Below are 13,257 nucleotides of genomic sequence, written 5' to 3'. Positions count from 1 at the left end.
ATTTTCGCCCAACCACACGCGGGGCAGGGCAACAAACTACTGTTTGCGAGAGGTGGAAGATGCTCTTGATAAGTAAGATAAGAAATATATAAAATAATGAACAACTTCAAATCGAAAAAAACACACACACTAATTTGAAAAATAAATATTTGCCAACGATGTGTAATTTGTTGTGTTGAAGCGTTTTGCTTTTAACGATAATCGACAAGAGATCCGGTTGGATCGGCGAGAACGGTACCGGCCATTAGGGTTGTCAAAAGGCAACGGATTCGATGCAGCTACCGGTACAGTTCACACTAGTGATGGGCAAAATGTTGGTTGGGTCGGAATCGATTCCGGAGAGCAATTCCGGAACTGGATCCGGAATCGAAACCAGGTAGGACAATTTTCCTACCGACAGCTATCCAGACTTAAATCTTAAATACTTTTAGTCGAAGAAATAAAGAGGTTTAAAACAATGAATCGGTCCGAGATGGTAGTGCTCACAAAACGGGAGAGGCATTGAGTAATAGAAGAAAGTTTGTGAAAAACCCCTTATCGGTTAATCTTCATTTATTTCATGAACAACAATTTGTTGCAGCGCGCGCGCGCGCACTATAACGTTACGGTAACCGAATCGAGTCTCCGAACTAAACACTGTTCCCTCTGTTCTGTTACAACAAATGCAAACAACGTACCACACGTTACAAACAGCGATAACACATGCAGCAGCAGGAGGGGAGGGGTGGGGTGGGTTTTTTTTACTGACAGGATAAATGCTCATCTCTCTTTACATCAGCCATTCAAAAGATTCGCGTTCCGATGGGAAAAGAAGGGAGTGGAAGTGTAACTTCTGCTTAAGGCTTGTCTCCCAAAACTTGAGCCACTATCGCCAAAAATGCATGTGTTTCACACGTGCGTTCACCTAACATTTAACATTTCGTTTTCGTTACCGAGAGACAGTACCCCCCCAAAATGCATACCGCGCTGGCCTTCCATTGTCCTTCCGATAGAAAATGCAATAAGTGTAGTTATACTTTGGTTCTGGGACGAAAAGCAAGAAAGCGTCGTAATAAGGTGTATCGCCTATCTTCATCCTCCCACCAGCAGGCTGGCGAACCGGAACTGAAGGTCTCTTTGGCGTTCGTTTCAGTAGAACTGTTTCAGCTGTTCGTAGGTGATGAAGAAGATAATGTTCCACGGGCCCATACGCACCCAGGTCGGGATGAAACCTTTGTACAGCGCCCGGAAGCCTTCGTTTCGCACCGTCTGTACCGCACAGTCCAGACTGCCGGTGTAGTAGAGCCGTGGTGCGGCGCTTGCTGCGGCTGCAGTGGTGGTGGCGGTAGTGGTGGCGGCAGTGGTTGCCGCCGGAGACATGCTATGCTGAAGCTGGTGCACCCGCCGTTGATTCATGAGACGAGTCTGGAAAGGGCAGAGAGAGAAAGAGATAGAGAGTCTGCTGTTAGAAGGGGAATCGTTTGTTACACGCTGTCAACCGATACTTACCCTTATCACATCGATTGGAGTTGAAGCAATCGCACTTCCTAAGCTCGCTATAAAACTAGATCTACGGGAGTGGGTGTGAATGAAAACGAATGCGTGAAAGGTTTAAAACTGCACCGAACTACTCCCTGAACTGTATGCGCATACTTACATGAAATGATTTGCAACCTGATCACCGAACGTTTCCATCAGATGTAGCTTGCAGAAGTCGTACACTGGTAGCTCGACGGCCGCGATCACCGCGGCCCGCTGTGCCGTTGGACCTACGCCCCGCCACAGGCCCCGCACCCCTTCGTGCACGTAAATTTCGCGGAAGCATCGCAATAGGCCCACATCGCTGGTACCTCGACCGTGCACCTGCATCCGCACCTTCAGTACGTCCGTCGGATTCGCTATCGCACTCGAAATGGCACCGGCCATCGTGGCGCAGGCGGCATTGCACCAGAGATTTTCGTTGCCTGCTTTATCGTGCAGCAGGCCCCGATCGGTCGCTACCTTCTTGAGTGTGTAGTACGTACCGAACTTGATGGTGCCGTATGTTGCCTGCCGTAGTACTGCGGGCCATATGCTGGAAAGGTGGGAGAAGCAAGGTGGAAGAGCGGTCAGCTACTACGCTGCTTTTGGGCACAGCCTTGGTGGATTCAGCCGCCCGATACAGGTTTGTCCATGACTGTGTCAGACCGTTGTAAATAAATGGCGGTGGTCATAATTGAGCCTTTTATGTGTAAAACCCTGTGTCCTTTAACCTCGTACAGTCCTTGTATTCTGACTTTCTTAGTTCTGTTCGTGGCTGTCCTCGTCGATTTACGCCTCTGCTTCAATGCTTCAAGCTCTAATAAAATCTAATATTACTTTGTCTTCTTTTGTTTCTCTTTCTTACACTCCTTTTCTATCTCTTTCTTTAACGTCTTCCTTATTCGGAGGCCTGAGAATGTCGTTTTAATTTTAAGTACATGTTTAAGGGTATCTGATTTATCTTTAAGGCTGTAGTATAATATGTTTCGTATCCTTGTTCGTTCGATAATTCATTTTTTACCTTAGAGAAAACTCATAGTGCAAACAAATCTCCAATCTATGTTTTTTGACTATTTTGACCGTTCGTTGATACTGTAAATCAATTTTTAAATTTGTCCTTTTCCTTTTTGTAGCATAGCAAAGTTTTAGTATTTTTTAAACTGTAATATGAGTTCTTCAGATGCCAGTATGATTCTTACATACCGGTATGATTCTTACACTCTACATCTCCTATGCAACAGTTTACCGATGACCGTTTATGAACTCCATATTTCCATCTATTTTCTGATTCAAGGAGCGCTGATTAGCCCTGACCTTTAAGCTCGCACAAATATTACTATTAAATAATGCTACTACACGTTAAGAAAACCAAAACACTTAATTCCATTAAAATAACACAGAAAACCTGCAACCACAAATTCTTACCCGGAGTAAAGCGCTTTCACACCTTCTTGGCGGGAAATTTTCACGAACGCATCCGTCATACCGCGGTACCGCATCTCGCTGTGTGATCGATCAGTCTTTTGGCCTTGAATTTGTAAACGAGTTTTAGTTGTGTCGATGGGAAACGTTCCTGAAACACGGATGGGAAGAAAACGGATGAAACACGGCACATGCGGCGGCGCTAAGGTAATGGGGGGGTAAGGGACCCCAAAGGGGGTAGGCGGTAGGGTCAATGTTTTCTGTTCATTCCAGTGACGCACGGACCCGGTGGTTGGTTATATAATGCAAAACGTGCAGTGCCCTCCCTTCCGACCCTTAATTTTATCAAGATCAACCCATCCGATCGATCGGGTGGTTCATCTCAACCGGACTACTTACCAAATTCGGCCATTATCGATGCCATGCCGCCGTACACGAACGGTCTCCAGTCGCGTATATCACTCATCTTCGGGCCCGGATCCTTGTTTGCCGCCGTTCTTCACTTTCCGCGTTCCGCGGCTGTGCGCGGGGAACCTTCGCTCCACTGCCGAACGCAGCAACCTTTGTAAACACCAGTAGCCTCCTGAAGGGCACGTAGTATAGCTGCTTTTTTGTACGTCACGGTGAAAAACAGATCTTGCCCGGTGACCGCCGGTGAAGTGTGCGTATTGCGTGTGCTTGTGTGTGGAGCACAACAGATCGCCGTAGCAGAGATTGAATCACACGACCAAGACGCTGGAACTGCCGCTGCTGCTGCTGCTGCTGCTACACTCTAGTCTTGATGCTGCGGAACGACTTTCCGGCGAATTTTACGAACGTACAGTGCGCGAAACATTATGAAAAGTTCAGGTTGCCGGGGCAGACGAAGGTAAGGGCTCGCTTTTTATCCTTGCAGGGCGAAGGACATTTTGCACAAACACACCGAGTGGAAGCCGCAACGAAAATTGCACACACTGGCACCGATTTGCACAGGTTGGTCAATGTTGTTCGAAGTGTCAAACCGAGGCAAACGTTGATCGTTTTTATACATTCCTATTTGCTTATTTTTTTTTGAAAAGGGCCAGAAAAAAGTAAAGTGGGAGTTTTCAACTACAATAATTATCTAATGAAGCTCCAAATTAAACCATCCAAGTATTTTTACTTGCTTGCATTCAAAACAAAAATTAAATGGTGACCAGTAGACATGGACTGACCTGCGCTACGCGTGTGCACGTGTTTGTCAAACGTCAAATTTTAAATTGCATGCCGAATAGCCGTTGGAAATAGCGTTTGTGAAATAGCGCGCATAGCAGCTGCTAACAGTAAATCAAATGTTATTAATTTATAAACCAGCACAACCACTCTTTTTCGTCTCAAAAGTAATTTGGACACCTGTGCAAGCAAAACCAACCTTTATTTTTTAATTCCAAATATTACTATGTTTGTTTGAAAGTATGTTTAAATCATCAATATCCACCATGTCTTTGGTAGGGGTTTTCGGCATTTTCGGCTTCCAAAATATACAAACAATTTTGTTTATGTATTTAGTAACTTTATTTCAGTAAGCAACGCTCCAGCGGTAGTGTATGATATATATTGAGGATGTGTTGTAGTACAGTACTCGGGTGTGCTCGTAAGGGTAGCGACAGGGCGTGAAGTTTACAGACACGTTTTAAGTGAAAACGACCAAATATACATAGAGGTGAGTAAATTTGAGATTTTCCTGCTGTCTGTATGCTCAGTTCAGCATCAGCTACATTTTGCACCTATTCATAATCATCATGCACCCAGTAGATACGCTTAACAGTTACGTTATATTTGGCTATTGCAATTAGACACACTCTCGCACACCGTTGTTCAATGACTTCTTAGCCGTTTCATCGACTGAAGGCAGCTGTTTTACAAAACAACATTTTCCAACAACTTTGTTTTTTTTTTTATTTACGATACACTGGGGCCGGCGACGTGGGCACCGTCGGTGTAAGTACACACATCCCTGACTACGGCGTGTTCCTAATTTCCTATCACAGTACATATGTTGGATTAAAAACTTAAGGTTACGCTGCATAACCATGGACTCTACATATGACAAAACAATAAACGCTATCCCTATCTTTCCCTTAACTCCGGACAATGGTCAGACTATTAGGACCAAGTAAGTTTTTGGCCAACGTGAGCTCTTCTTGCGCATCAGTTTCCTCCTGAGGCGCAAGCGATCGATCGTCGGGAGGTGTTTGTGCAAACTACAAAAATCTAATACAGCAGACCAGTTTTCTTACAAACACAGGACAGACAAGGCGCCAAAGGAACTTGAACTAATTACTAGGAACCAAAAACAAAAAAACAATCTCTAAACTTACTAAAACTATGTACAATGACTATCAACAACGTGCCCGTTGTTGTGCATGCTTTCGTCCTTTTTTCGACCGCTCTCTCCCTACTAAATGAGCATTATGACAGATCGTTTTTTATAAGTAAATCCTGCAGCCATTTCGAACTGTGCAGAATTCTTGTTCAATCTTTGACCGCCGATCCCTTCGCATAAGTACCACACAAACGCATAATATTGGCTAGTTTAGAAATCTTCAAACAGTTGCATCTCGATTTTGTCCAACGATCTGACCGATTTCCAGTCCGTCTCGGGATAATCATCGAAGTTGCTGGTGTCGTCCTCCTTCGAGCTAAACACGTACGTCGGAACGATTGGTGGCTGCAAACGAGAGCAACGCGAGAAGGATTAAGAATTAGAGAGATCATTACATTGACAACAACTAAACAGTGCTTACCTTCAGCTGCTTTCGTATCACGACATTCCAGTCCAAATGCTTAAACCACCGGTGTCTTTTAACGTCTTCTGCTCCGTTCTAAAATGTATAGGAAAAACAAAAATCAAATTCAGCAAATTTTTCCACTGCCCGAGACATCCACCATACCCACCTTCATGTTGCCCAAGCGTTTGGTACGATCCAGCACCAACAGCTTCTTGACGAGATCCTTGGCGATTGGATCGACGTGGCGCGACCATTCAATTTTGCCGCTGAGAATTTTCTCATAAATACCGAACGGATTGTCGTCGTAGAATGGAGGATATCCCACGATCATCTCATAGATAAGTACACCTGCAAAACCAAATGAGAGAAATAGTTGTAAAGGAGCATTGCAGTTTTCGAATGGAAGCCCCGACTTCTCCGTAAACATCTGTCTATCATCGTCTCCTCGACGTCGACGTCGGAATTGTTTATCGTACAAGTATTCTTTCCCATGTTTTACGAGCGATCGTCTCACGGTCGATTCGCTTCACTCACCTAACGCCCACCAGTCGACGGCTTTGTTGTGGCCCTTGGATTGAATGATTTCCGGCGCAAGGTACTCGGGCGTACCGCAAAGCGTCCAGGTGCGATCCTTCAACTTTTTCGCGAACCCAAAGTCGGTAATCTTCATGTGGCCTTCCCGGTCGAGCAGCAAATTTTCCGGCTTCAGATCCCGGTACACGATCGACAGCGAGTGAAGATACTCGAGCGCGAGCACAATCTCGCAGGCGTAAAAGTTGGCGGTACCACTGTCGAAACGTCCTGCGTTCCGCAGGTAGGAAAACAGCTCACCACCGCTCACGAACTCGAACAGCATGTACAGGCAGCAGTCGTCCTTGGAGTTCCATCGCCTGGCGGGAAGCGAAGAAAAGAAACGCTGTTAGTATTGTTTTCTTTTTGGAGATAGCGGGTACCCAACAGCAAGCACACTTACATGTTCACAATGAAAGGATGGTCGATTTCCTGCAGAATGTTCTTCTCATTTTTCACATGCTCTATTTGCTTCAATCGTATGACGTCCGCCATGGCCAGTATCTTCATGGCCCAGTACTTGTTGGTGATCTTGTCCCGACATAGGCACACTCGACCGAAAGTGCCCGTTCCTATAGGGGATAAAAATGAAAGAAAATGGAAAGAATTTAGTTGCTTTCTTTGCAGTTGCTAAACAAAAAGAATTGCCCCAAAGAATCGAAGCATAGAAAATCGTTATTAGTTATTCGAGCTCTGACTCAGTCATTTCCACGTATTCAGTATAAGTAGTTCAATTTTAGCAAGATTGTTTTGACAATCGTTGGTGCGTTTGTGGAAACAGGGCACTTTGAAAAGGATTTTATCAAGATCATTGTTATCAAAGAAATAACTGCCAATTTAAAAAAGACAACGTGTCATGTTTAATTGCCGCGAGGTGACGCTTCTGACGTTTAATCATTTAAGGTACAAGTTGACACTACCTGGCGACGCTACCTGAGCCCTAAGCGACTAAGCTTAGGCGTAGAACTATAATTATTATCAAAACTTATTCCTACGATTCCGACCAATTAACAATTTCTGCTTATACAGCAAAAACTGTCTAAAGTATGACTCACTGAGACAGCAGCAAAGTTGATATCCATTAAGTAGACGTGTACCTAGCCTGTAAGATCACGCATCCACGCGATCTTAGCGCACGCAAATGTGAACTCTACAAATTCTATCATAACGCCAGTCCAGGTTGTTCTATAGGAATAACTTAACTGTGTTTCTCTATGTATCTATCAGTATGGTTTTTTTTTCTTTTTATACATAAAGAACGGCCTGGCCGTATTGCTATCTATCAGCATGGTAATATTAAAAAAAATAATAATTTAAAATTTACATAAAAACTAGAGCGATATAAGTCTCAGGTCTTATGTCGTATCTTCTAGACAAATGGACGATTTTGGATCATATTTCTTTTCTCTTGGTGAAAATTTGTTTAATTTTCGGATTTTTCCTTTACGATGTGAGTCTCAATTGAAGGATTAGAAAAAAAATCACTAATGTAAAAAGGGTTCAATTAAATCTTTTTTAAATTATTTTCAATATTTTTGAAGTAGACTTATATAGCAATAAAGTCAGGCCGTTTTAACCGAAAAACAAGAAGGATAGCAGACTAACAAACCTTAGATAAATAATTTAAGATAGGTAAAGAATATATAACTAAAGAATTATAAGTTATTTGTTTCGGGGTCTTCACACGACAGAACCGGGGTTCAAATCCTATCCAGAGCCCGCCTCCCTTCACGCAGGACTATCCAGCTAAAGGTGAAATCAAGTCACGAAAAGCCAGAAATGGCAGTTCCAAACCTCTCAAGGTTGTAGTTCCAAACAAGAAGATATTTGTTCTAAAAGAAAAGATTAGGAATGAGTATTGATACATCAAACGTATTTCATTCCATGATCAGTTCCAAATGTTTAGCTAACAGAAAAAAGTCAATGCAGATTCATCCAGATCCGTCCAGGCCCAGGCTCCACAATAAAAATCCTTGACAATCCGGGAAGGGACATACAAACAACTGTAGGGAAAGCATAGTCGTTTCTCTTATCAAACGGACCTTCTGTACAAAGTGTACCCGAAGGGAAAGAAACTTGGTGCGTTCCTAGACAATATTGACATAATGCTTGTAAAAAAAAACTCAACAAAAACCCCACCGGTAGTCCACGTGTGAGTAAAGCAAATGAATCTTTAAAGTACACAAGATGACGCAAAGCTTGGCACACTCGTGAAAGTGAATCCTTGTGTTGGAAAAGTTCCTGCTGGTGGATGAGAAATGTTCCGGTTTCCGTGTCTGGGAATGGATCGAACGCATCATCATCATAATTTAAGAGTTCAAAGATCGAAGCACCTTCAATCGGTTCGTTGGCCACAGACTCGCTCCCGGCCAGACGACCAGCTCCCGCTTTCGCTTCCCGCCGCTAGTGCACCATCCTAACAAACTCAGCCGCGAGTGATTGACAGATGGATTGATGGATTAATGGGTTATTGGTGTGTTTGACCACGATGCCCTGCTACGATTCCTGCCCGTCTGGCCTACCCGTGTCAGAATTAGGTGTGTGGTAGGACGGTGTTGTGCACCGGCTTCGTTCTGATTTCCGATTTGCCTTTACCGTATCCATTTACCGACTAGACCCGGTGTACCCGAGCCGGTGTCGGTGATCTTCCATTTCGGAACCTTGAAAAAATGTCCCGTGCCAAAACACGGTTTTCCACGCTCGGCGGCTATCGACAGAGGGTAAAAAAGCGGCAATGGCGGAAAGGTCGTCGGAGGGAGAAGATTTAAAATTTCTAATTAGGTTCTAATTAAAACACACCACGACTCAACCCACACGCCATCACATTACGTGGCGTTGTTGGAGGGCAAACGGATCGATGTTGATTTTATTGGCCGTACGTTACGCGGGGGAAGGGCGAACCCGGGGATGGTTGTAAACATGACCTTCAAAAATGCATTCCCGCCAGTTCGGACATTTTTCTTGGTGTACAAAAAAGGCAAAGACCTTCATTCCTGTGGCCTTTAGACAGTGGGCTAGAGGTTCTGGAGAGGTTTTGCGACGTCCGACGTTGCTTTGTCATCAAGCGATAGAAAACACCGAAAAACGTGCCTATTAGTGGACACGGTCCCCATTGTCCAAAGGCATTCCATAGATAGTGCCCATGCTATTTTTGGCCCCTTTTTCGCTATACTCGAGTTCCTGCATGCAATCGCAGGCAGTCGTGGCGCAATAAGGAAAAAAAAGCAGACACACACTCACACAATTCGCAGTCAATTTCGCAGCATGATGATGCAAACGGGGGATCACTTTTTTCCGGCAACAAGCTTCAGGCCGAGACAGTGTGGCGGCTAATTGGTGAAGCTGGTGCACGCATAGCGCGAAAGGCACGCAGAAGGCTCCCCGATGTGGTGGCGCAAGCAATATAAACTGGTTTGGTTCTACCGACAGGAGAAACAGACCGGTTGTCGGAAACAACCGATTTTGGGGAATCGTTTCGGGAACGCGGGATGCGCGTACATGCCCGTCAGGTGTCCGTAATGTCCGGACACATGGTCTTTTTTACACCTCGCGGGCAACTTTCGCTTTCGCTCAGAAGGGAGTGCTGTCGTACTGTTGTCGGGTATTTGGTCGACCGTTGCTTTTGTTTTGATTTTGTTTGCCCTCCGTGCCGGAACCCCACACGGACCCGGATGATTAATGATACGAGGGAAGACATCTTACTTCCCGGTTCCCAGTTTCGGCGTTCTTTTGATGCGTTATCTACACCGATGCCGTTGGCCGTGTTTTGGGAGAGTGCCCTTCGCTGTTAACATCAGGATGGAATTTAAGCAATTTCTAGCGCGTGGAAAGATTGCTTCCGTTTGACGTCGGGTAATGAATTGTGCGACTTAATCGCATCTGCAGTCTAATATTGTGATTAGAGGCTTAAAAAGAGTGTGCTCGTGGGGACATGTGATGTTCATTTTGTAGTTAAACTTGGCTAAACCTGACATTAATTTTCAGAAAACTGAGATTAGAAATCGAACCAAATACAAGGCAAAAAATTTATCTATGTAGTAAACTCAAAATTACTTTTACACACATGGAAAATATTACCACATTTTCTTCTTCTTCTTCCTTGACACTGCATCCCCGAGAGGTGTCTCGGCCTGCCTTTTCTGACCTTCTGTGACTTGATTTTACGCTTAGGAAAGTAGTCAAGCCCAGCGTACAGCGAGGCGGTCTGGATGGGATTTGAACCCCGATCCTGTCGTGTGAAGGTCGGTGCCGTTATGGCTTCAGCCACCGGAACGTCCCAACCAGATCTTATTCCAGAATTCTTGAGGATCATTGTCGATGTGTTAAGTTTGAATCTACTCTAAGGATTTTTAATGGTTTCAGGCAAATTTTTGAACCTATTCAATGTTTTCCATATTCTGAGTAAAGAAAGTTAAACCTAATTTTGAAATACTGAGGTCGCCGTTGATACAAAAAAGGGACCGGTAATATTTGGAGACAAATTTGGAGTACACACGTTGCAAGAGCTACTCTTTCACTTTACGATAATGATATGTGATAGAGTGATTCTTGGAAACTTTTACTCAAAATGTACTTATGTCACCAGTTGTCACCGTTACTTACTAGCAAAGAAATAAAGTGGCACTTCATTTGTAGATGAAACATTTTAGAAGGAAGTGACTTTATTAAAATAACCACGAACTTTCCACCGAAATTGTTTCGTTGTTGCTTGAAACTAAATTAATAGTGGATCATGGACGGTATAGTCTAGTCATTTGACAAACAAGTTGCAACAGACGGTAATAAACATAGGGCATTGTTTATTCAGAATATAAAGCCAATTTATGGGTAGAAACTCAATGACTTTCTCAGACTTACTCAATCTCTTGCGTACGCTAACCACATATTTTATAAAAACATATCCAAACTCCAGCTTTTACTGACAAATTTTTCCAGAAGAAAAACCAGAGAGCTTTAACTGACAAATTTTTCGAAATTATTTGAAGTTTCAGTATCATTGTTACTCGCACAAGGGAGCACAAAATTAACACACAACATGTCCCTGTAAGTGATGAGTCTGGTGCAGATTGCGCTCAAGCTTCATTTTTTAATGCTGTCGTTTCGCCTTTTAGTCCATTCAATTCCCTTAATAAAAGAACCTGAAAAAGCGCTTCTTGCGACAAGTTCTAAGAGCAAAATCGAACAGATTCACGAAGATTTAGTTGCCCTACAAGTGCATGCTAATGCTCCATAGGCATTAAATTCCCTGAGACCTACAACATGTTAAGTTCCATTTAAACAACAGATTATTATTATTATTATACCGAATGATCCTGGCCTGATGGTAGTTCCCGTCATTTTCAGGAATAATTTTGACCATTTCGAACCAATAATCCAAGGGTCCGTCTGTGGGGTCCGTTTTTGGTGTTCTTAACGAGCCCACTGAACAGACGAGCAGCCATTGATCTGTTTGACTCAACGTTCGATTAGGCGTTCAGGATTTTGCTATTTTGGGTCCCTTCTCATTATGCAATCCTCCACAATATGAATTGCCTTCTTACTGGTCAAAATAAACTTGCTGGCTCTTCGTAGACCGGGCACTGAATGCTCCTCTACAGTGTATACGTAACACTGGCTCAGACGAAAGTGTGTGACGGATCTGACGATGTGGATTACTTTTTGTGCGTGGACTTTAAAGCCACTGGACCCATGCATTCATCTTGTGATTTGTCAGAGTTATACGGGTATGTAGTAGTCAAATCCCATCCAAATCTTGCTCTAGAACTCGGGGCTGACTATAGTAGCCACTAGTAAAATTAAGTTACAAAAACCTGCAATTATAGGAGCTTAAGCGGTTGTAATACTAAAGTAGAAGTAAAATAAGCAGTTAAATCATATCTGAAAGACTCTATAAGCTTCAAATAATGTGCAAATAACACTCCCACAAAGCACCTTCACTGCTGCTTTAGTCACCAGCAGCCCCTTCTTCTACAGCTTTACAAAATTGAATTTGAAGCAAAACTGATGGGAAAATACAAAATTAGGTCACTAGGTAAGCGCTTGCAGAAACACCACCACCAGCGGGCAACCAGGAAAAACATTGCATGAATTGCAAATGCATATTTAATATTCCTTCTGCGGTGAAGGTCATCATCATTTCGGCCTCGAACGAAACCGTTCATCCTTTCTCCTTTCCAATCTCAGCTCACCAAACACCGACCAGGCAAACGTTTCTAAACGATCGAATCTACTCGATCGCTCGACTTCTTCTTTCGCCAGTTAACGCGAGACCGCAATTTAGCCAAGCATTCCCAACAGCACACGTTGGCACACGATAATGGCGTACAATCAACACCGATGGGCTTCATCTTCATCATCATAATCATCGCAAGCGAGTGATTGCGGGCGATTTTTTTGAATGATTGTTGATTGTTGTGGGTAAGAAGATATCGTTGCAACACTGCCAAACGATCGGCAGCGGCAATGTTGTTGTGAAATGTGATCTTAGAAGCGGGATGGTTTTACCTTATTCCCAGTGTAAATGGGGATCGGGAATGTTTCCTGTACTGATAACTCACGATCCCCTCTAACCGGACCGACTCGTATCGAACCGGTATGAAATTGCAATGATTGAATACTCTCCACTGATGGATGGATTGCCCATCTTTCCCTACCATTGTAATGCTCCTCGTGGAGGCAATCTCCTTCCCACAAGATTGGTGACAACTATTACTCATCTATCAGCATGATCGTTTTGTCCAGCGATCCCACATCCCACAGCAAATGAGGTGCATACGTAAGCCCGTGGTTAATGTGTTGCCTATCACGTTAGTAATGGACCTGCCATACAATGCCGCCGGGTTAAGCGAGAAGAAGTTGTTTACACGCGAGAAAGTGAGAAGAGGAACGACCGGAGACGATGCCCCGGGGGAAACCAATGCAACGGACGATGAAACTGATGACGGTAAACAGTTGTGAGGTTGCATGTATCTTCGGCACAACAAAAAGCGTTTTCCATTTCCCATTCGTTTCCAGG

The 13,257-nt window shown here is 43.8% G+C and overlaps 2 protein-coding genes across 3 annotated transcripts in view; both read right to left on the bottom strand.

Moving 5' to 3' along the window:
* Nucleotides 1–519: 519 nt before the first annotated feature.
* On the bottom strand, nucleotides 520–3,892 carry LOC118508031 (mitochondrial uncoupling protein Bmcp). Its single transcript, XM_036047432.1, has 5 exons — nucleotides 3,322–3,892; nucleotides 2,926–3,073; nucleotides 1,637–2,053; nucleotides 1,489–1,549; nucleotides 520–1,404 (listed from the first exon to the last, which is right to left on the bottom strand). The coding sequence occupies exons 1-5, from the start codon at nucleotides 3,386–3,388 to the stop codon at nucleotides 1,129–1,131; spliced, it is 969 nt and encodes a 322-aa protein (XP_035903325.1). The 5' UTR covers nucleotides 3,389–3,892; the 3' UTR covers nucleotides 520–1,128.
* Nucleotides 3,893–4,439: 547 nt separating this feature from the next.
* LOC118508023 (cAMP-dependent protein kinase catalytic subunit PRKX) overlaps nucleotides 4,440–13,257 on the bottom strand; it is a 50,115-nt gene continuing 41,297 nt past the window's right edge. For both annotated transcript variants that reach the window (XM_036047413.1, XM_036047412.1), the window contains exons 4-8: nucleotides 6,646–6,814; nucleotides 6,207–6,562; nucleotides 5,839–6,020; nucleotides 5,688–5,765; nucleotides 4,440–5,611 (exon numbers count right to left, since the gene is read on the bottom strand). In XM_036047413.1, the coding sequence (XP_035903306.1) occupies nucleotides 5,477–5,611; nucleotides 5,688–5,765; nucleotides 5,839–6,020; nucleotides 6,207–6,562; nucleotides 6,646–6,814 (920 nt within the window). In that variant the 3' untranslated portion in view covers nucleotides 4,440–5,476. The remainder of the gene's footprint in view (nucleotides 5,612–5,687; nucleotides 5,766–5,838; nucleotides 6,021–6,206; nucleotides 6,563–6,645; nucleotides 6,815–13,257) is intronic.

This window comes from Anopheles stephensi, chromosome 2 (genome assembly GCF_013141755.1).
Source record: "Anopheles stephensi strain Indian chromosome 2, UCI_ANSTEP_V1.0, whole genome shotgun sequence".
NCBI classification, from domain to species: Eukaryota; Metazoa; Arthropoda; class Insecta; order Diptera; family Culicidae; genus Anopheles; species Anopheles stephensi.
The sequence above is the reverse complement of the archived record's forward strand: the minus strand, read 5'-3'. Positions and strand labels throughout refer to the sequence as shown.

Coding starts and splice junctions, on each gene's coding strand:
- LOC118508031 (XM_036047432.1), bottom strand. CDS start 3,388: ATGAGTGATATACGCGACTGGAGACCGTTCGTGTACGGCGGCATGGCA. Junction 3,074..3,321: donor ATCGATAATGGCCGAATTTG/GTAAGTAGTCCG, acceptor TCCGTGTTTCAG/GAACGTTTCCCATCGACACA. Junction 1,405..1,488: donor CTCCAATCGATGTGATAAGG/GTAAGTATCGGT, acceptor TGCCCTTTCCAG/ACTCGTCTCATGAATCAACG.